The 18959-nt window shown below is 52.3% G+C and overlaps 2 protein-coding genes across 3 annotated transcripts in view; one reads left to right on the forward strand and one right to left on the reverse strand.

Annotated features, from left to right (window-relative positions):
• LOC106044308 (tyrosine-protein phosphatase non-receptor type 11-like) overlaps positions 1–9194 on the forward strand; it is a 30894-nt gene extending 21700 nt beyond the window's left edge. The window contains exons 6-16 of the mRNA XM_048067327.2: positions 252–365; positions 775–871; positions 1416–1495; positions 2184–2339; positions 3046–3177; positions 3350–3504; positions 3823–3890; positions 4458–4609; positions 4832–4932; positions 6032–6150; positions 6544–9194. Coding sequence (XP_047923284.1) covers positions 252–365; positions 775–871; positions 1416–1495; positions 2184–2339; positions 3046–3177; positions 3350–3504; positions 3823–3890; positions 4458–4609; positions 4832–4932; positions 6032–6116 — 1140 coding nt within the window. The 3' untranslated portion in view covers positions 6117–6150; positions 6544–9194. The remainder of the gene's footprint in view (positions 1–251; positions 366–774; positions 872–1415; positions 1496–2183; positions 2340–3045; positions 3178–3349; positions 3505–3822; positions 3891–4457; positions 4610–4831; positions 4933–6031; positions 6151–6543) is intronic.
• Positions 9195–9679: 485 nt separating this feature from the next.
• Positions 9680–14009, reverse strand: RNF223 (ring finger protein 223). 2 transcript variants are annotated; one of them, XM_013194262.3, is made up of 3 exons: positions 13719–14009; positions 11256–11387; positions 9680–10921 (listed from the first exon to the last, which is right to left on the reverse strand). In XM_013194262.3, the coding sequence occupies exons 2-3, from the start codon at positions 11305–11307 to the stop codon at positions 10074–10076; spliced, it is 900 nt and encodes a 299-aa protein (XP_013049716.1). In that variant the 5' UTR covers positions 11308–11387; positions 13719–14009; the 3' UTR covers positions 9680–10073. The 2 variants fall into 2 exon arrangements, with proteins under 2 accessions (XP_013049716.1, XP_066838422.1); XM_066982321.1 differs by lacking the exon at positions 11256–11387 and having other exon boundaries at positions 13719–14000.
• Positions 14010–18959: the final 4950 nt, after the last annotated feature.

The following is an 18959-nucleotide window of genomic DNA, read 5'->3' on the forward strand; positions in this document are numbered from 1 at the left end:
ACAGTTGCTGTAGCACGTAGCTGTTGGTTTGGAGCTTGTGCAAGCTCCTGGGTGAGTGCATGTGTCTGCCCCAGCACCTTCTGCTGGCCACTTGTCCCTCTTGTCCAGGCTCACCACTGCCACAAAGGTCTTGGGGATGGACCCAGCTCCTGCCTGAATCCTCTGGGATTCAGGAACTGATTTTTCAAGGGACAAGATCTGTCTTTCTGTTCTTGAAAGTGATTTCTCTTCTGTCTCCATCTGTCTTTCAGCCATTCAATGCCACACGCATCAACGCGGCCAACATTGAAAACAGAGTGAAGGAGCTGAACAAAATGGCAGATCACAGCGAGAAGGCCAAGCAGGGGTTCTGGGAAGAGTTTGAGGTATGGGATGCTGCTGTGCTCTGTCCCACTTGTGCCTGCGAGTGAAGAATATCATCCCTGCATGGCAGTGCTGTGGTTCCCCAGCACTGAAGACCTCTTTGTGGTGCTGTTGCTCCTTTCCCTGTTTTCTGTGCTTAACTGAGTTGCTTCTTGGTCCTTTTTTTCCTTGCCTTTTCGATGTCTGAGGCAGTTTCTCCTTCCTCATCCTCCAGCTGTGTGCCTTTTGTTCCCTGCAGAGGTCTGTGCCTTCTCCCCCCCGTTAGCTCCCCCAGCAGGCTGCATCCTGGCTCCCTGCCCTCTCCTGCCAGCACTCTGCTCTTCATAGTATTGGGAAGCCAAGCAGTTAGCTGAGATCCTCCGAGCCCCTTTTCTACCCAGAACAGTTTGTTCTGTGTGCTTTGCCCCACAGATGCTGCAGCAACAGGAGTGCAAGCTCCTCTACCCTAGGAAGGAGGGACAGCGACCCGAGAACAAGGCGAAGAATCGCTACAAGAACATCCTTCCCTGTAAGGAGACGCTGAATATTGGTTTGGTTTTTTCTCACTGCAGCCTTCTCTGGGGCTAGTTAACCCTGCAGAGCTTTCTGATCGTGGCTGAGCTGGACAGAGGTGGGCTCTGTCCCGTGGGAGTGATCTGGGTAGCTCGTGGCCTTCTCCATCCCCTCTGTGACCTGGTCCTCCCCTTTTGCTTGGGAAATCGGTGCATCGCTATCCAATTTGTGCTGTGAGTCTCAGCTTGCTTCAGAGCTTAAGTGTAGCTCAAAAGTCACACGGAGCCAGACCCAGAGCCTCCAAAGTCGATGCTGGGGAACTTGAGCTCAGGTCAGCCAGCAGCACCGCCTGCCGCTAACACCCACCCAAATCACGGGCCTGGCACCGTAGCTGTGAACCAGGCAGTGTGGGCTGCTGCCGAGTGTCGTTAGGAGAGCATCGTGCGCCCTCTTTTGCAGTAGCTCCCACGTTACTTCATGGCAAGAGCCTGGTGGGAGCCACCCCGGGTGCCCTGGGAGGCTGCTGCGCTCCCTGCTCACTCTGGGCTCTTCTCCTTCAGTCGACACCACGCGGGTGGCGCTCCGAGACGTGGACGAGAGCGTGCCTGGGTCAGACTACATCAATGCCAACTACATCAAGGTACCCGGGGAGGGGAGGGCAGCACGGGGGGGCTTTCTGCAACCCACTGCTGGGTTGCTGGTGGGGGGATGCAGTAATGGTGTAAAGCTGGAGGGAACAGCTTGTCAGGAGCCATCTGCATCCCCAGGGTCGGGGTTTTTCTGCCACGTCCCCAAGGGATCTCACCATTCTACCATGTCTTACTTGCCCTGATCTAAGAGTTGATCTCGATCCCCTCCTTTCCTTACCTGCTCAGGAGGTCCTAGGGGACTGACCCAGACTCTGTCGCTGGCCATTATCTCTGAGGTCAAATTATAATTGTCAGCTGGAAGCTAAGAGCTGCCCAGAGGTGTATTTCCAGCAGCGCTGCTCTGGCATTTTAACACCAGCTTTAGGGAAACCTTTGTGGTCGCTTCATCCCAGCCAGCTTTTGCAGCTGCCAGGTGGTGTGAGTCCGTGCTCAGAAGCGTGTGTTACAGCTCAGTACCAGGCCCTGGTGGTGAGCTGACCGCTTTGTTGGTGACATCAGCTTCTGTCAAAGCTGACGGTGGGAGCGGTTCCTGTCCACGAAGGCAGTGAGTGGAGGAGAATCATCTAGCTCAGAAATCCTGCCCAGCAAGGTGTGCTGACTTTGCCACTAAACAATTCTCAATCCCTCACTCCGGTTTCGTTGGCTTTTTTTCCCCCCTCCCTCTCCTTTGCTCCTCAGAGCATCCCGGAGGATGGAAGGAACTCGGAGCACTGCAAGATCTACATAGCCACCCAGGGCTGCCTGCAGACAACCGTGAACGACTTCTGGACCATGGTGTACCAAGAGAACAGCCACGTCATCGTGATGACAACGAAGGAAGTGGAGCGGGGCAGGGTGAGCACGGTCACCAAGCCTGAATGTCACCTACGTTGCGTGCCAGCCTGTGAGGCTGGATGCAGGGAGTAGTCCCAAAGGCAGGCCTTCAGAGCCGAAAGGGTGGTGCAGAGCCAGGCTGGGTGGTTAGCAGGGGCTTGTGTTAACATGTGAAGGGGAATCGGTAACGAAATAATCCGGGGCGGTCAACCTGACTGTGTTATCCTGCCTGGACAGCTGCAGGTCCCTGCCTGTAATGATGGGGACCTCTTGCAGGGGAGGGTGTCACAGGCTGTGTGAGGGAGGAAAGTAGTTGTAGGACTTGTTTGGGCGGCCCCTGTGCATGCTTCGAGGCGAGTGGGTTGGTAGGGGCCCTTCCCTGGTGAAGAGCAGTGCTAACTGTGAGCAGGACCAGCGGTTTGGCTTAGGAACGAGGGCAGGCTGTGCTCTCAGCCGCCTAGTCCAGAAGTGAGCTCAAGACGTTGCCTCTCAAGCCCCGCTGGGATAGCTCCTCTCTTGCAAGCAGGGGAGAGGAATTCCATGAAGCACCACTTCTAGGACTGGCTCTTCCCAGCTCAGCTTGAGGAAATGCTCGGCGTGTGTGGTTCTCCTTAAAACCTTCACCCCAGGGCTGCTCGCCCTTGGAGCACAACAGCATCCTCGGCGAGGCGTTCAGGGGTCCATCCCCAGCTCCCCACTAACGAACATCTCTCCCGTGTTGCTGCAGAACAAATGTTTCCGCTACTGGCCAGACAAGGGCTGCGCCAAGGAGTACGGGTGCATCTGCGTGCGCAACGTGAGCGAGCGCGAGGCCCAGGGCTACTACCTGCGGGAGCTGGAGATCGTGCGCACGGACAGGGTGAGTCCCCTGCTGCTGCCTGCACGCTGTGGGAAAGGGCTGGAGCTGAGACCCTGGGGATTTTTATCCAGTGGTCCCACTGCTGAAGTTCTGGGCCGTTTTGCCCCGGTTTCGTTAACCAGAAAGGAAGGAGGGGTGTCCTGACCAGGCGGTGGGTCTCTGCTCCCCGCAGGACGAGCGTCCCCGGGTGGTGAAGCACTATCAGTATTTCAGCTGGCCAGACCACGGGGTGCCCAACGAGCCGGGAGGGGTTCTCAGCTTTCTGGACCAAGTGAACCGGGCACAGCGAAGCATTCCTGACACGGGGCCGATCATAGTGCACTGCAGGTACGAGCCAGCGGGGCAGCGCCGTGGGGATGGGGAACAGCAATGTGTCTCTTCCTTTTGTTACCTGCAGCTGAGTTATCACACAAACTGGTGGTGGGTTCATGTGGGGAACAGCAGCCCTGATCTGGAATTGCTAGTTCCGATGCAGCCTGCTAGACCCTTGTTTCCTGAAAAGCTCAGCTTTTGCCCAGGCTTGTTTTCTAGCAGCTATTCCAAATCCATCCGGGATGGACCAGGCATGCAGCTGAGTGTGGGAGCCGGGCTGATCAACAGGGCAAAGACTCCTCCTGCAGTGATTTTTTCCTTTTCTCTCTCCAGTGCTGGAATAGGACGCACAGGCACCATCATCGTGATAGACATTCTGGTGGATATTATCCACAGGCAAGGTACGGCCCCGTGCACACCTCGTGGCTTTCACTGTTTGCCTGACCCTGCCCGCTTATGGGATAACCCTGCTCTTGTGCAAGCAGTGGGTCCATGATCTCCCAGCAGTGGGTTTGACTTGTTTAGGACACAGGCTTGGTCTGCGTGTGGGATGAGAGAGGCTTTTGTAGCCTGTCCAGTCCCTCGCTTCTGTGCTTGCCAACAAATGTTGCTCCATCCCTGCAGTGATGAGCTGTGCCCCAGCCCCCAGTGGGTGTGCACATGGCCCATTGTTTTGGGAGAGTTTTCTTTTTGACATCAATGGGGCCAGCATTTCAAGGTTTCCTGGACAGCCCTCTCTTATTGTTGTGTAACTCCAGAAACCCTTTTGGAAAGGAGTCCCCTAAACCCTTCTGGGGGGAGGGCTGCCACCCTTACCTGAAGCTCCAGAGCTATCGCAGCACTCTCCGTGGTCAGCTCTGGGTCTGCTCCAGGGGCCATTAGGAGCCTATTTCTTAAACCACACAAGCATGAATAATTTTTCAACCCCATTGCCACTCCGTCAAATCTCCCCCTCTCACCTCGAGCAGGCTTGGACTGCGATATCGACATCCCCAAAACTATCCAGATGGTACGCAGGCAGCGCTCGGGCATGGTGCAGACGGAGGCACAGTACAAGTTTGTTTACATGGCTGTCCAGCAGTTCATTGAGGCTGAGCAGAAGCGGTTGGAAGAAGAACAGGTGAGTCCTGTTCAGCTTGGTTGGAAATCCAGGGGCAGACCGTGGTGCGCACCAGGCACCGCGACCACTTCCCCTGCCACCTTCGGACTGGGACAAAAATACTGCTCTGAGCACGTGGAAATAAACCCACGCCCACTGCTCCCTGCTGGCTTTGGGATGCTGCAGGGCTTTCTTCTGCGTCAGCTCTGACTGGGATTTTAATGTCTCTGCTTTCTCTTACAGAGGAATAAAAGGAAAGAGCGAGACTACTTGAATATCGGATACTCTCCTATGGAAAAGGGCCGAGCCAAAGGGCAGCCTCCTTCGCCACGGGCCCAGTCTGTGTAAGCTGGATGTCTGTGCCGGGACTAAAAATTCCTGTAGCAGCAGGAGAATAGCTGCAGCGTAGTCCCCAGTATCCACCCCTTGCCAGCCTGTTCCTGGCTGGCAGATGGCAATGCCTCAAAATAAGCAGGTGATCCCACTGCACTGTCAGCATGCTGATAGCAGCCCACCCGCCTCATGTGTTGGAGTTTTGCAGAGGCTTTGGAAAGGAAAGGGGGAAATGAACCCCAGCCTTCGATGCCTGGAGCCCCACAGCCTTGGCTCTGGGCTGCCAGGGAGGGCAGCCACAATAGCATCGCAGCCACAGGGGGAGTTTTACAGCAAAACCCGAAGGAAGAAAAGGGGAGTACTGTGTGTCCTGCTTCAAGTGTTTGGCTTTGAAACTGGAGCTCTGCATAAATGATGGCAGGGAGGAGTGTGAGGGATGGAGTTAACAAGCTCCAAACGGCCGGTCCTGCCAGCTCCAGACATCCCCTGAGTTGGGTGCTGGGTGTCAGATCGGCTCTAGAGGTGCTCAGATCTGCCCTTTGTAGTGTACCTTTCAGAGGATAACGGAATATCCTGAGCTGGAAGAGAGCCACAAGGATCATCAGATCCACCTCCTGGCTCCACGCAGGACCACGCAAAAATCAGACCGTGTGTCTGAGAGCATTGCCCAAACGCTTCTCAAACTCTGAAGGGCTCGGGGCCGTGACCACGTCCCTGTGCCAGTGCTCTCGGTGAAGAACCTTTTCCTAACATCCGGCCTGACACTTCCCTTCCGTTAGATTTTGGAAAATCTAAAGAAACGGGGTATGTAGAAAAAAAAAAGAATAGGGAAAAAACAGGAACTGTATGCACTGATCCTGCAGGAAGGTTGCATCCCTGAAAGGCTGGCACGCAGGGGAAGGCTTAAGGCTCTGTTCCCCAGATGGATTCACACCCCGGAGGGACAGCTCAGCTGGAGGGCGAGAGAACAGGGCCTGAGACCGGTGTCAGGGCCAGGGAGGGAGAAAGGGAGCTTGGCTGGGCCATTCCCCGCTTCCAAGACCGGCCGCTTGCCCCTGGGCAAAGATCCAGAGCCCAGGCCGTGCATAACAAGGCTTTGTGTCCTGACAGGGTGGATGATGAGTCAGCTTCCGTCTACGAGAACCTCAACATCAAAAGCCCAAAGGTTTCAGGGATGAGTAACACGGGGCGATAAAGAGTCGGAGGTGAGCTGTATGGAGGCTGTACAGGTAGGAATGCTTCCCTTGATTAACCGAGTGTCACCGCCGTCTGTTTACCTCGCCTCTGACCCCAGTCTTCAGCTCAGCACACGCACAGCTCCCTGTTCACATCAGGGAAGCCAAATGTGCTTTGATGAAACTTGACAGAGCCTAAAGATGCGGCTGTGGCCAGGGAGAAATGGGGTGATGAGCTCTCAATAGGGAAACATGCTCGTTTTAATAAAAAATACTACCTGTACTGCAAGGGAGAGGTCTGCTTTTCAGACTCAGGGAGCTGGCAGGCACTGAAAACAAGTCGGAGAGACTTTGCATGCCGAGAGTGTCTCAGCTCTGTGCCATACCCATCCACTTCCCTTGGTTATAAACCCTGCCCTCTTTCTTCCTTCTTGTCTTGGCCTGCAGGATTTACAGTGTTTACGTCCACCCTTTCCACGTGCTGCAACTGCGGACAATGGTTTTTTGCCCTTTTTGCCTTCCCCTAGCACCTTGGATTCAGCAAGGAGTTAAGAAGCTGGCTGTAAGAAGCAAGCAGAGTCTGCGCCTTAAGGACATGCCTTGACCTAACTTATTCTCGAGAAGGATCTTCTCCCGGTCTCCCCTGTATCAGTAGGTTGATATTTATGTGGAAGTGCCTCTGGACATTCATTGGGCGTCAAGGCTCAGTTTTAATTTTTTTTTTTTTTTTAATTTAAGATTCTTATTTTTTACATGCAAATTGTTAAAGGAATGGAAACGACTATTTGCTTAGGAGCTTTCCCAGGGTTGCCCATGTAGGGCGTTAGAAAAGTATTAGTGCACTCGGATGTTTTCATTAGGTCGATCATTTCCAAGCTAGAAGTGGTTTCTAGACTAATTCCCGGAGTAACTTCGCTGCCTGTGAAGGTGAGGAAGAGAGAGCACGGCCTGGCCCCAGGTGTACGTGCCTCTGATTCTCCTCCTCACGCTTCCTTTGGGTTGTCCCAGTTCTCGCTTTCTATGCAAGCCTGCCAACGCACACCGGGCAGTCCCTGCTGCCACCGTGCAGCAGGAGGGTGTGCGCGTGCCTGAGAGCCCGCAGAGCTCGGGGTCGGAGCAGAACTGGGGCCGGAGGGGGGCATCTCCACCCTGGTGCAGGTCTGAACGTTGAGCTACGGGAGACCCCACCTAGCTGAAGGGTGCTGAAGAGTAGGAAAGCAGCTTTGACTGTGCACTGTGCTTTTAGCCACCCCGAGCGAGTAACACGGCGTAGGATGCTAGACTTGAGCTGAACTTGTGGAGCTGGGCCCCTCTAAGCTTGACGCAGCTCTGCCGTTACCTTGCTGTATGAGCTCTTTTTTTCCCCCCTCGCAACTGTATGACGAGGCAAGTGCTGTGTCTGCTGAGTAGGGGTGCTGTAGGAGCGCTTGTGACTTGACCAGTGCCATGAAGACGTGTGTTATTGAGTGGAATATTCCAGCTCTGTTGATTAAGTCTTGACTTGTGACTCCCAGGGCCTCCTGCCGTTCCAGCCCTGAGGCCTGCAACTAGCCCTGCCAAAGAACCCCTTTTTGCGGGATACACCAGGGACTGAAAGTGCTCTCTCTGGGGAGTTTTGGGCCTGAGTGCCAGCGCCTGAAGCTCTGGAGCATGCGTGGGGATGATGCTGATGTCCTCCTAGGTGCCTGGACGAGGGCAGACGTGCAGCCCCCTGCGTGCTGGGGCACTGGTGCCCAGGGTGCTGGCTCCCAGCGCTGAGCAGAAGGGGTTGAACAAAAGCACAATGACATACCGTGGCTGTATTTTCCTGGCTGGTCTTCCTGGTCCCTCGTCACAGGGACGGGAGAACTGTTTATTTTTATTGCACTTTTAATAAATGTTGAATATTCTCAAGGCTTTTTATTTTTGATTTCTTTCTAAGTGGCTTGCTCTTTGGGAAAGTGATGGCGTGGCAATTAGTGTGGACGGTGGGGATGTCTCCTAACCCCAATGTTACTGCTTGGGGCCCTGTTTCCACTTGCTTTGATTCTTCCTTTTGACTATGCATGAGTGTGAGGTTCAGCTGCGTGTTAGCTAGACCTTCAGCCTTTCTTCCTCAGTAGGCGGTGCGAAGGGGAAGTGCAGAGGGACAGTCCCCGGAAGGATGCTGTGACAGACCGCTAGGAATAGCTGGAGCTGAGAGAACATCTCTGTGCTCAGTTTGCCACCACAACAGATTTTATGAGGCTGTTGAGCTGAAGATATTATTTCCCTCTCGCCTGCCCTCAGGTCTCATCAGCGGGACTGCGCGCTAACCAAGATGTGCATGGCAAAGCACTTCTGCTACTTAGCATCAATTTGCTGGGCTTTCAAATGCACCTTGTGTGAAATGGAAGTGCCTTCTCTGCCTTAAGTCTGCTTTTTCCAGGAACACGTTTAAGATGGTGCTGTGAAGATAGCCTTACAGTAGCAAGCACTGGGGAACGGGCAGGGAGAAGCCCTCTCAAGCCCAGTGCCTCTGGTGGCTGCTACAGTGCCTGGGGGGGGTTCTGCAGACGTGTGGCTGGCACAGATAATGCCACCTGCAGCCCAACAGCACCGCTGCTGCAGATACAGCACCCCCAGCAGAAGTTTTGCATAGCAACAGACTTGGTTACTTCTGCTGTTGCTTTGGCCTTTTTTTTTTTATTTCAAACCAGATTTGCTGCAAAGTGAGACTGGAAACATCTTTCATCCAGCTGGGAAGAAGCAAAAGATGAGCAGCCTTGGCAGCGTCTCCTTTTTCAGGTTAAATCAGGGAAATACAGGGGCAGCCGCATCTGGGACAACACCGCCTTGATGGCAGTAAGTATGAACTTCCAGAGGTGCCAGACCCGGCACTGCTGAGTGGGCACCTCCAACTGCAAGTAAGAGGGGAAAATGTGGAGTAAATGCTACAAGTTGACACCTCGCATCGTAGAAAACATAATTTAATACATACACGTATGGTACTTGCATACAATCCTGTCTTACATCCATGTGTTTGAATAAACAAGATTTAATTGTAAGCCGCCTTCTTCATGAAGACTTTTGTTAATCACTGTCGGAAAATCACCGCATTAAATAAAAATATCGTGTAAGCAACTGGCCCGTGTCTTAATACTGACACCTTTTGAGATTAGGAGGGTAAAGCTGTCAAAAGCTGGACCTTCTGTCATTTTGGCAATGATTTGCCTGGGAGAAGTGTGAGTGAAGCTCACCAAGGGGCAGCATCATGCTGGTGTGCCTAGCAGAGCTCACCCTGGGTGCACTCATCCTTCCAGGCAAGGGATGAGTGATTTTTAAGCACCTTCTTGGAGGAAAAAATAAATAAATAAATGCTACTCTCTTCTGTTCACAATTTCAGCAGTGCCTCAGCTCGTCACGGTGGTAACAGCTCTGGTGAGCAGCAGGGATGGATCTATGTTTTGTCAGCAGGAGGCAGCATTTAACACCTCCAGCACCGAATACACAACTGAAATGTTTCAAGCATGTGGGATACGGCTGCTTTTCACCTGCCTGTACAACTCTGACATGTCTTTACTCTCCCAAACCCAGCTCCTCGCAGGAATAACCATGTAGATCCTTCGGTTTGCAAAAAGAAACAGCCCTTTATTCCCCAAGGGAGGTGGAAGGAACTACACCCACTGTCATCTGGTATCCAGCCAAGGCCCGTGCGCCACTCCGGGCGAGCAGTCCTAGAAGTGAATCTGTCGCCCACCGCACCTTTGCAACAGCTTTCGAGGCTCTGGTTCCCATGGAGAGTTGGCAGAAGGATGCTGACAGCTCCTGGGAGCATTTCTGGGCTGGAGACAGCTTGGCAGGCACGGGTTTCAGCAGAGCTCCTGGAATCGGGTGCCCGCACCCAAGCGTGGCCGCAGAACGAGCGTGGGGACCTCGGGGTGTGCAGGCACGGCGAGGGATGCTGTCGGGCAGCGAGCCCTGCTCCTGCCTCCCCAAAGTGCCTCCTCCATGGGCTGCTACTGGAAAGGGATCTGCGTGACAGCTGGGGCTGCCGTGGTGTGTTTCGGGGGGAGGTATTCCGGCCTGCTCATTGCCACAGTCCTGGTGAAGCAGCGGAGGTTCCCCGTCTTCAGGGCGCACTGCACCGGCCACAGGATGATGCAGAAGAGGATGATGATGAGCGCCGAGAGGAGGACGATGCGCTTCCAGTCGTCGCACATGTCGCAGCGGGACAGCCTCCCCGCCAGCCCCGTCGGGGGAGCCTCCGGGCTTTCCGGCTTGCTCATGGCAACGTCGATGGAGATGCACGAGTCTGGGTTCTCGGGGTCGTTGGACGACCGGCGGCAGCAGAGCTTGGTCCCTTCCATCCAGAGCACCTTCTCCTGCTGGAGCTCAGGGGGCAGCGTGGCAAGGAGCTCCTTGCTGGTCTCGAGAGCTGGGACGCCTTCCAGAGGGATGCTGGTCAGCTGGCGGCAGAAGGGGCAGGGGAGCTGGTCCTCGGGGTGGTTTGGGGGCAGCCCTTTGCTCAGGCGAGCCACGCACTCCAGGCAGAAAACATGGGAGCATTGGAGCAGTTTGGGCGTCTTAAAGGTGTTGTCGTAGGTGTTGAAGCAAATGGAACATTCAACGGGGGAGGTCGGCTTCGGGGAGGTTGGGTTTGGAGAGCCTGGCTTGTCGGTGGGGGACCTCGCTTTCCTCTTGCTGTCCCCTGGGGAGGTGATAACGATGGGGCTGATGGGGATGGGGGCTTCATTTGGAGACGCAGGGACGGGGCTGGTGGGCGAGTCCGGGGTGCTCGAGTGCCACAGCTGGGTGAAACACGACATGACGGAGCCCGGGGAGATAACGAGAGCCCTGGGAGACTCTGGAAGAGAAGGAAAAACATCATTTTAATTTTAAACAATGCGAAGACACCCATCACCAGCCCTATCCTTAACCCCGTAAGAGGACCGAAGAGCAAGTTCACGGCTTCTGCTGCATCCTGAGCCTGGAAGAGACCCCTGCTAGAGGCGAGAACAACACGCAGCCTGTTGGAAGCTGCATGCCCAAGGCGAACAACCTGCCAAGAAGCAAGCAAGCAGCAGAGCTCCACCGTCCAGCCAAAGCCTTTCCACCAGAATCCCCCTGGCAGTAGAGACGGCTGCAGTCCTTCCCCAAAGGTGCCTCGCTCTGGGCAGAGAAAACGCACAAAAACCTACCCCAGCCGGTGCTCCCCGACACCTGGGCAGGGAGGAGAGCAGAGGACTCCATGAGGTCGAGCAGGGACCTCACGATAGCAGTCTACTAGGCTGGGAGGCACTCAGATATTATGGTGGCAGCATGAGCAAGGCCTAAGAGACAGATAACACTATTCAGTTGGGGGGGCAGAGGAGGGGTGATGCTCTCAGAGCGCTCAGACGGAGCTTTGGGTGCTGGATTGTGGCTTTCTGAGCAAGGCACCACCCAGCGATGCTGTGCTGGCGATGCACAGCGGGATCTGAAGTCTTCCAGGCAGCAGCAGGACCGAAGGGAAGGGAAGGGAAGAAATGTAATTTTGCAAGATTTGTCCCATCCTCTGTCACCGTGACGCAGCAAGAAAGGAACCGTTGGAGGAAATGGCCTCTGTGCCAGAGCAGGGGGAATTCTCTGGTGTTTCCTTGTTGCTCTATTTTCCCTAGGAAAGCGAATTTCTTCCCTGTCCTCAGCCCTGGGGGAGTGCCAGCGCAGCCCAAGCCCTGCCGTGTGCTGCCATCTGCTTTCTGCTCTCCGGTGGTGTGCAAGCAGGGGCGCTGAGCCGAGCAGCTCACACGCCAGTTGCAGCAAATTGATTTACAACCGAGTTACTCCAGCCCTTGCAGCGACCTAAGTACTGCCTTGGATTCCAGTTACCTCCGACCAGAAACGCAGCGTTGCCTACGTTCTGCTATCAGATACGTGGCCTTTCAGATACCGAGCCTGAAAGCAAGCGTTTTCGCTGGAGGAAATTCGCAGCGAGGGCCGCGGTGCTGCCTGCCTGCCTGCCCGGGGAGCATTTTCTGGGGCTGTGTCACTGAACTGGCTGGGCTTGATTCTTTGTCACTGGTAAATCTCCCAAGACAAGTCAGAGACGTTCAGATTGCTGCTGTAATTACAGCTCTCCGGTCGATCCAGCCAAGGCTTAGCGACACAAGGCTGCACGCTGTGTCTTGAGCAAAAAAAAAAAAAAAAAAAAAAAAAGGCTAATTCAAGGCATCAGCAAGACTGCATATTCCTACCACGGCACAGAAATATCTCCGTTATGTAAGAACGGAGGATTCTCACCTCTCCCATCACAGCTAGCGCTGCCAGAGCCAAACCAACTCTGTGTACCCAGACTACACCTATGGAAGAAAACTTTGCTTTAAGTTAAAGCCACTCTTCCCTTTTTTCCTTTTTCTCCCCTTCTAAATGAAGCCTCTCCTCAAGTTAAATTTTAAGAATATTTGTGTTTTTCAGCAGGTTGTAACATTTGTCCTAAATGTTTGGTTTTTGTTTTGTATTTTTACCTTTTTTTCCCTTGCTGTGGCTCACCATGCATTATTTTTTTTCAGCCCAATCTGCCAGATTCTGATGAATCACAAATCCAAACCCTGGCTGGTGCGGAGACCCAGGAAAGCCTCTGCTTTGTTTGTTGTTGCTGTCTGGGTTTTTACTAAAATCTTCTGTTGTGCAGCACTCCATCCCCTGTGCCCGGGTCTGTGCAGGCCCTCGGCGTGGAGAAATTACGAGCAGCAAGCCTGAGAGCAGAAGGTAACCTCACAAAAAGGGAGCCTTTGCTTACACACACTGCAATTTCATACTCTAGTCGAAAAAGGTGCTCAGTGGGGATTTTTGCTAAGGCAGCATCCTGGCAGTAAACTTGGGGACATTTGCTCCCCAGAGGCGCTCCTAAATGAAGACAGAAGCCTTTGCCCCTGCTTTTCCTTTGCTCAAGACGATCACGACACCGCAAATATGTGCTGGTTTTGATAAATTTAGAACCTGCTCGTGTTTATCTTGGTGTTGTGAGTCAACTTGATGAGACACGGCACAGGCAGTTGGCTTAAACTGGGGAAAAACGAAGAGCAGGGGACAGCAGAGAGAGGGGAAGGCAGTGCAAAGCCATCCCTGGGAAGCCTGCCTCTTTTGTCTGTCGGTGTGGTGCTGTAGCACCAATGCTCAGAAAATTAACTTGGGTTTGGGCAGCAGCTAGCACAGGAGCCACGATTTCTCCTGGACACCACTTCTGTGCTACTAAATCCTGGTTTTCTTTTCAGCTGGGCTTATTTATTTATTTATTTTTAACTAGACGATCACATGAATATTTTAACACAAGGCAATATCTTTAACTGCTCAGGCTTCCATGTCACGCTGCTCTTCCTCAGCTGTTTACACCGCTGACAACCTGGGCTTGCCAGAAACTTTGGGAACACCACCCAAAAAAACCTAAACCATTCAGGACAGCCACGCTTGCTCAGCTTCAGACCCGAGTAAAGTACTTTCCACCTCTCAGCAAGTTCGAGAAAAACTTCTTTCCGTGCCATAAAACCAGACAAAAGAGACCACGCGGCTCGGAGCGTGGCCAGCCCCGTCCTGTAACGTAAACCCCGATGGTATCTCCAATTCAGAGCTACCGAGCAGACAGCAAGCCGAGAGGCGTACGGCAGATTAAAGGCTATAAATACCTGGTCGGAGGGCAGTTCAGAAGGAGAAAAGCATGTTCTGGGCTCTTGCTTTCTACCCCTGAAGAGTCTTCTTTCCAGAGGACAGGCTTAGGCTCGGAGTCTTTTTATGTACAAGCCTTCTTCTGGCATTTGAGCTCCTGGCAGTTTTCCGATTTCTCTCCGAGCAGGGCAGGTCGGGCGAGAGCAGCGACCGACCCAGCTCCCTGCGCCCGAGTGGCCGCGCCGCTGCGATCCAAGTATCTTTTATACCTTCCTGCCTAGGGGTGACTTTACCTGCTCCACCTGCCTTTCCCAATTACCCCGAACCCGTCATTGGCTGCCAGGGCACTTCCACTCCGGGCCGGTTCCTGTGACAAACAGGGCAGGCAGGAATGCTCTCGATAAGGCGCCGCGGAGAGCGCGCTGGTGGCCAATGCCCCCGGGAAGTGCCGGGGAGAAATCTTTGTTTGTTCATCCTCTGTGCGCTGGGAAAGACCCTTCTTGCAAGTTCTTACAGCTCTTTGCCCGGTTCGGATGTTTTTTTTTTTTAGTTAATCTCTCCAGTTTTCAATGCCTTGGGATCCTGGGCATGTTTTTCGCAGGGCAGCAAATCACCTGAAGAAAAGCTTCGGGACACCTAAAATCAGCAGTTATTTTCCTTGTGTTTCTTTACAAAGGACAAATAATTTGGAAATGCCTTAGATTAATAGCAGAAACACGATTCTGACAGTCAAATTTCTTGTGATTGGTAGGAAAAAAAAAAGGTTGCAATAGAAAAATCCAGTAGAAATTTAAATGCACAAAAGCTGTTTATAAACTAATTGAAGCACTCTGTACAGTTCCACGTCTGCTTTCAAGCTCCTATAGAATCGTTCAAAATAACACTCTGTGGATTCTGGCAGAGAAGGAATTTTATTCTTTGCAGCTTTTGGCAGTTATTGACAGAGAAATATTATTCAACGTGCAAAGCTTTTGTAGTTCAAAGGGCATCAGTTCACGATCCAGATAAATGAACCAACAAATTTATACCCGCGTGCAGATAAGGAAACAGATGTGGGGGCAAGGAGGAATGGACAAACCTTCAAAATTTAGCCTAGTTCTCATTTGTTGCAAATAATTCTTTGCTTTGTTCAATTTCTCAAAAAGCAATACAAGATTGTGTGTGGTTTTGGTTTTTTTTAAATGTTGTCAGGAAGCCCTTTATGGATGAGAAACTTTGCTGTAAAATGCATGGAACTGTGTTTGTTTTTTGGGACAGAAACTGTCTAAATCCCCCAGTTTTTAGTGACGGTCAGAGACAACTCGCTTTGGCTTCTGAATTCCTCTACTCCAGGTCACACAGCTCAGCTCTAGCAAGCTGAAACCCTAAAGGAGGCCTTCAGGAATAAGAGAATGGTGAAACGACTCGAGGTTTAAGCAACCTTTAGGATTAAATCGAAGGTTACCTGATCCTCCCACAGCTGGAAGGACCTGGCCTAGGGCACGGTCCCTGCCGTGAGCTCCCACCGAGCTCCACGTGCAGACAAGTGCCTCAATGGAGAGGACAAATTAGGAGCAGCTTTCCCAGACCTGCATCAGTGGGGAACATCCCTCAGCAGGCTGTTTTGATAGCAGGGGAGATAGCAACAGCCCCCACAACTCAGCTGAGCGATGCTTCCCAGCGCCCCATCTATTTATACGGCTGCGCGGGGACGAGCGAGGCTGGGAGCAAACGGTGCGCGTGGCTGACAAAGCAGGTTGTTGGATGAGTGGCTGCAAGGCAGGATTTAAGCGTCTTGCCCACTTAGTCACTTGCATGAGCACTTTGGTAAATTGAGCTCAAAATGAGCGATGTTTGGGTAACGTTGCCGCGCGCCTGGGGATGCTGCTTTGGGTAGCACGCTTTGGGCACGGCTGAGATCCTCTCCCCGTGCAGTCAGTGGAGCAACACTGATCTTTTTATGATCGTCAGAAAGATGAGCCACGCTCTGAAGTCAGCCACAAGCACACTTTAAGCCTTTCATCCGTTTAGTCAGCCCAGAAGATGGGGAACTGGGGCAGACGCTTGCCCTCAGCCTCCTCCCCCCCGTGTGGAGGCTCCGGCTGTGCAAGCGCTGCGTGCACCCAGGTTTAGCACCGCGCTGGGAGGATGATGATGATGATTAAGGGGTTGGCTTCCAAAAGCGAGTGGGAGGCTGTCCCGCTGTTATTTCTGTCTTCTGCTTGGAGGAAGATGCTGAGTGTGTCAGGAGCTGCAGCTGGGCTGGGGGGGGATCCACGAGGACTGGGAGCAGCCAGCTGTGGGGGCACATCCCCGCACCTTGGCACTTCGAGATCCTATGGTGCTAAGCAGAAACAATTACTCTACACAGACCTCTATTCATTATTTCCAAAAATAAATTTAAAAACAGGGCTATAAGCCTTTTTTCATCATAATCTTTGCATTGTGTATTTGGGTGGGAACTGGCTCGCACAGGGCTGGTGGCAGTGGCCCCAGCCAGAGCCGTAACCATGCAGGACCCCACCTGCGGCAAATAACCCAGATTGAAACACTGAAGCCTTCAATTATTGCAGGCTATCCACCATCACCTCTCATTTCCCCAGCATCAGCAGCCCTTGTCATCTCATCTAGGACTGCGGGTGAAGTGATGAGATCTTCTAAAGGGTATGTGCTTTTTTTTTTTCCAGGGGCTTTAGGAAGGTTTGTAATGGAAAAGATTATTTCTAACAGCAGCTACCGGTTGGCTGAGGACGTGGCCATTTAAAAACCTGCAGGCTGGTCTCCTTAGTGTAAAAAGAAGTACGTATAGTACAGAGTAGTGAGAAGAGACTGCTGAGTGTGGTTTGAGCCAATTTTCTTGGCTGGTCTTTACCCCTGCTGCTGTTGCTCAAACATAACACCCTTCATTCTCTGTGTAGTCCATCTCAGTAGATAAACTAAAGCCACTAAATAAAGACAGCTGGCAAAACAAAGAAAATAAACGAAAAAGCACCAAGCTGCCTCCAACCTCTCTCTCCCTCCCTCTAAGGCTAGCTAGTTTCTCAGTATCGTGTGCCACACGCCTGGGGATGCTTCCTTTTGCTTAGGTTTCAGATACTGCCTACAGCTCCTTCCCTTCATTAGGATACAGCCTAGGGCTGTATAGAGCCTGGAAGGGCTCTGGAAGGTCTTGCATGAGGAGAGGAGCCTGAAGGAGCAGCTGATGAAGAAGCACAAAAGCATCACGAGCCGGCCTGCTTGGCCTCAGCTTTTGCAGGACAAAACCAGGCGAGAACAAGCCCATCTAAAACAAACCCCCTTGTGCAGCGTGGAACAGGGTCCTGCACGGGGTTAAACACTTGCAGCAGGGCGATGCTGCTTCGGGTATGTTTTCTATTAGCTCACGCACTTCTGTGCCTGCTCCCACGCTTCTGGAAGGCAGTGAAAACATTCCCCCCCCCCCCCCCAGCCTCTGAGGGTTTGGGCACGGGCCCAGCCCAGTAGCTGTGCTCTCCACCTTACGCTTTCATCTTAATCGGGGGGGTGAAGAAACGGTGAGAGCCAGTAGTGGGCTTTCCTGGCAATTTTTCGGCCTCAGGCTGGCATCCGTTTTTGATCCTCCAGTGTTTCTGAGAGTCAGAAGGCCTGACACTCCTGCAATTAATGCTCTGGAGCTGTAAACAGCATTACCAAGTGATGTTTCCCATGCTAACTCATGGGGCTCTTGTATTTGTCGGGCTCCACGTGCAGCTAGCTGCCGAGCCAGGTGTTGGCTGTGAAGCCTTATCATCCTCGCAGCAGTTTGTACCTGCGGCGAGACTGGGCTATTTAAATTCCAAAGCAGATATTGCGTACCGTCAGGAAAGAGCCTCCGTGAGTCATCAGCTAAGCTAGACGGGAACTCACCCTGGGACACTTCTAATATGATTATATTTTGCCCTGCCATAGCTGTTTGTATCAGACAATCTCCAGACACTTTACAGACATAATGAGCTATGTAACTTCCAGCAACTATGGTTATCGAGGACGTTATCTGACTTTATAGGAGGGGAAGTTTTGTGCTGCACAGGGAGGCAATGTTGAGAAATGCTCCGTGCAAGGAGCAAGGCCTGGGAAAGCTGTGCCCCGTAGCATGGCAGTGACCCTCCAGAGCAGAGGGAGAAGATTTTAAACAGGATTTGGAATGGGAAACACCACCAGAGTCACGCACTGCTGATAAACGTCCACTAAGGTAGCTTGACATGGATTTGGGGAGAAACTGTTCCTGTTAGAGCCATGGACTGAGCCCCTCAGGTGCCTCCTGCCCTATAAGCGATGCCCATCTTGTCTGACCCATCCAAACCCGAGTCCTGGGTCCTCAACACTTTACCTCATTCAAACTCCAGATCCACCTGGCGCCTACCTTAGCGCTGCCCTCCATTTCCTGTAGTCACCAGGAAAGCAGCACGATTAGATAATCATTACAAGGCACAGAGGCGATGCCGTAATTTTCCTGATACTCTGGAACTCGTGAGCGTGACTCTTCAGCAGCTTGAGGCTGCATGATTCAGCCACTCATGGCTGGCTTCTCAAATAGCAGGAATAGCATCCATTCCCTGCACATAAGGTCAGGTCTTTTTTTTTTTTTTTCCTAGTCCATTATTTCAGGAGTAAGTGACTTGGATCAATGGATACACCGTGGTTTATAAATCACTGGTGAGCTGTGATACCGAGCCTAGCAGACTGCTGGCTTCCCAAATTGTGCTGCTTCTACAGTGGTTTGCAAGGAAAGTTTGATATCACAGGCAGAGCTGCTCTAGATTTCACCAGTGTCTCCTGTTACATGCTACCATGGGCAGAAAACTGTATGCCCAGCTTACAAACGCTGAGATTTCAACCTCTACAATTTTTACTTTTTTCTACAGCCACAAACCTGTGCAGCCCGTCTTGTACAGCAGAGAGGAATCGCCTTACAATTTAGCAAAGTCTCCAGTATTTGCAAGAAGTGAGAGCTTCGTGGAACACTGCTGTGCATAAGCAGGCATAACAAATCTCAGAAGAACCATTGAAAATAAAAAATAAAAATTAAACACAGCTGCATACACAAGTCCCTTTCCGCAGAGAGTGTGTTGAGCCGCTTCTGAGGCTCTGCTAAGAAATACTGAATGATGGTATGGGATTAAGAACCACCATGGTATAGAGTTGAGTACCTAAAGAGGTGAATATACAAGGTTGTAGCTCAAGCTTTTCTTTTTTCTACCAGGACTTTTCCAGCCTAGAGCCTCAAACTCTTGTCTTCAAATTTGCTTATTAAATTTAATCAA

Source organism: Anser cygnoides, chromosome 23 (assembly GCF_040182565.1).
Source record: "Anser cygnoides isolate HZ-2024a breed goose chromosome 23, Taihu_goose_T2T_genome, whole genome shotgun sequence".
In the NCBI taxonomy this organism is placed as follows: Eukaryota; Metazoa; Chordata; class Aves; order Anseriformes; family Anatidae; genus Anser; species Anser cygnoides.

Bases quoted from the DNA above. Each gene is read 5' to 3' on its own strand.
- RNF223 (XM_013194262.3), bottom strand. From the start codon at position 11,307: ATGGAGTCCTCTGCTCTCCTCCCTGCCCAGGTGTCGGGGAGCACCGGC. The intron at 10,922-11,255 runs GTAGGTTTTTGT...CTTCTCTTCCAG, and splicing joins GTCGGGGAGCACCGGCTGGG to AGTCTCCCAGGGCTCTCGTT.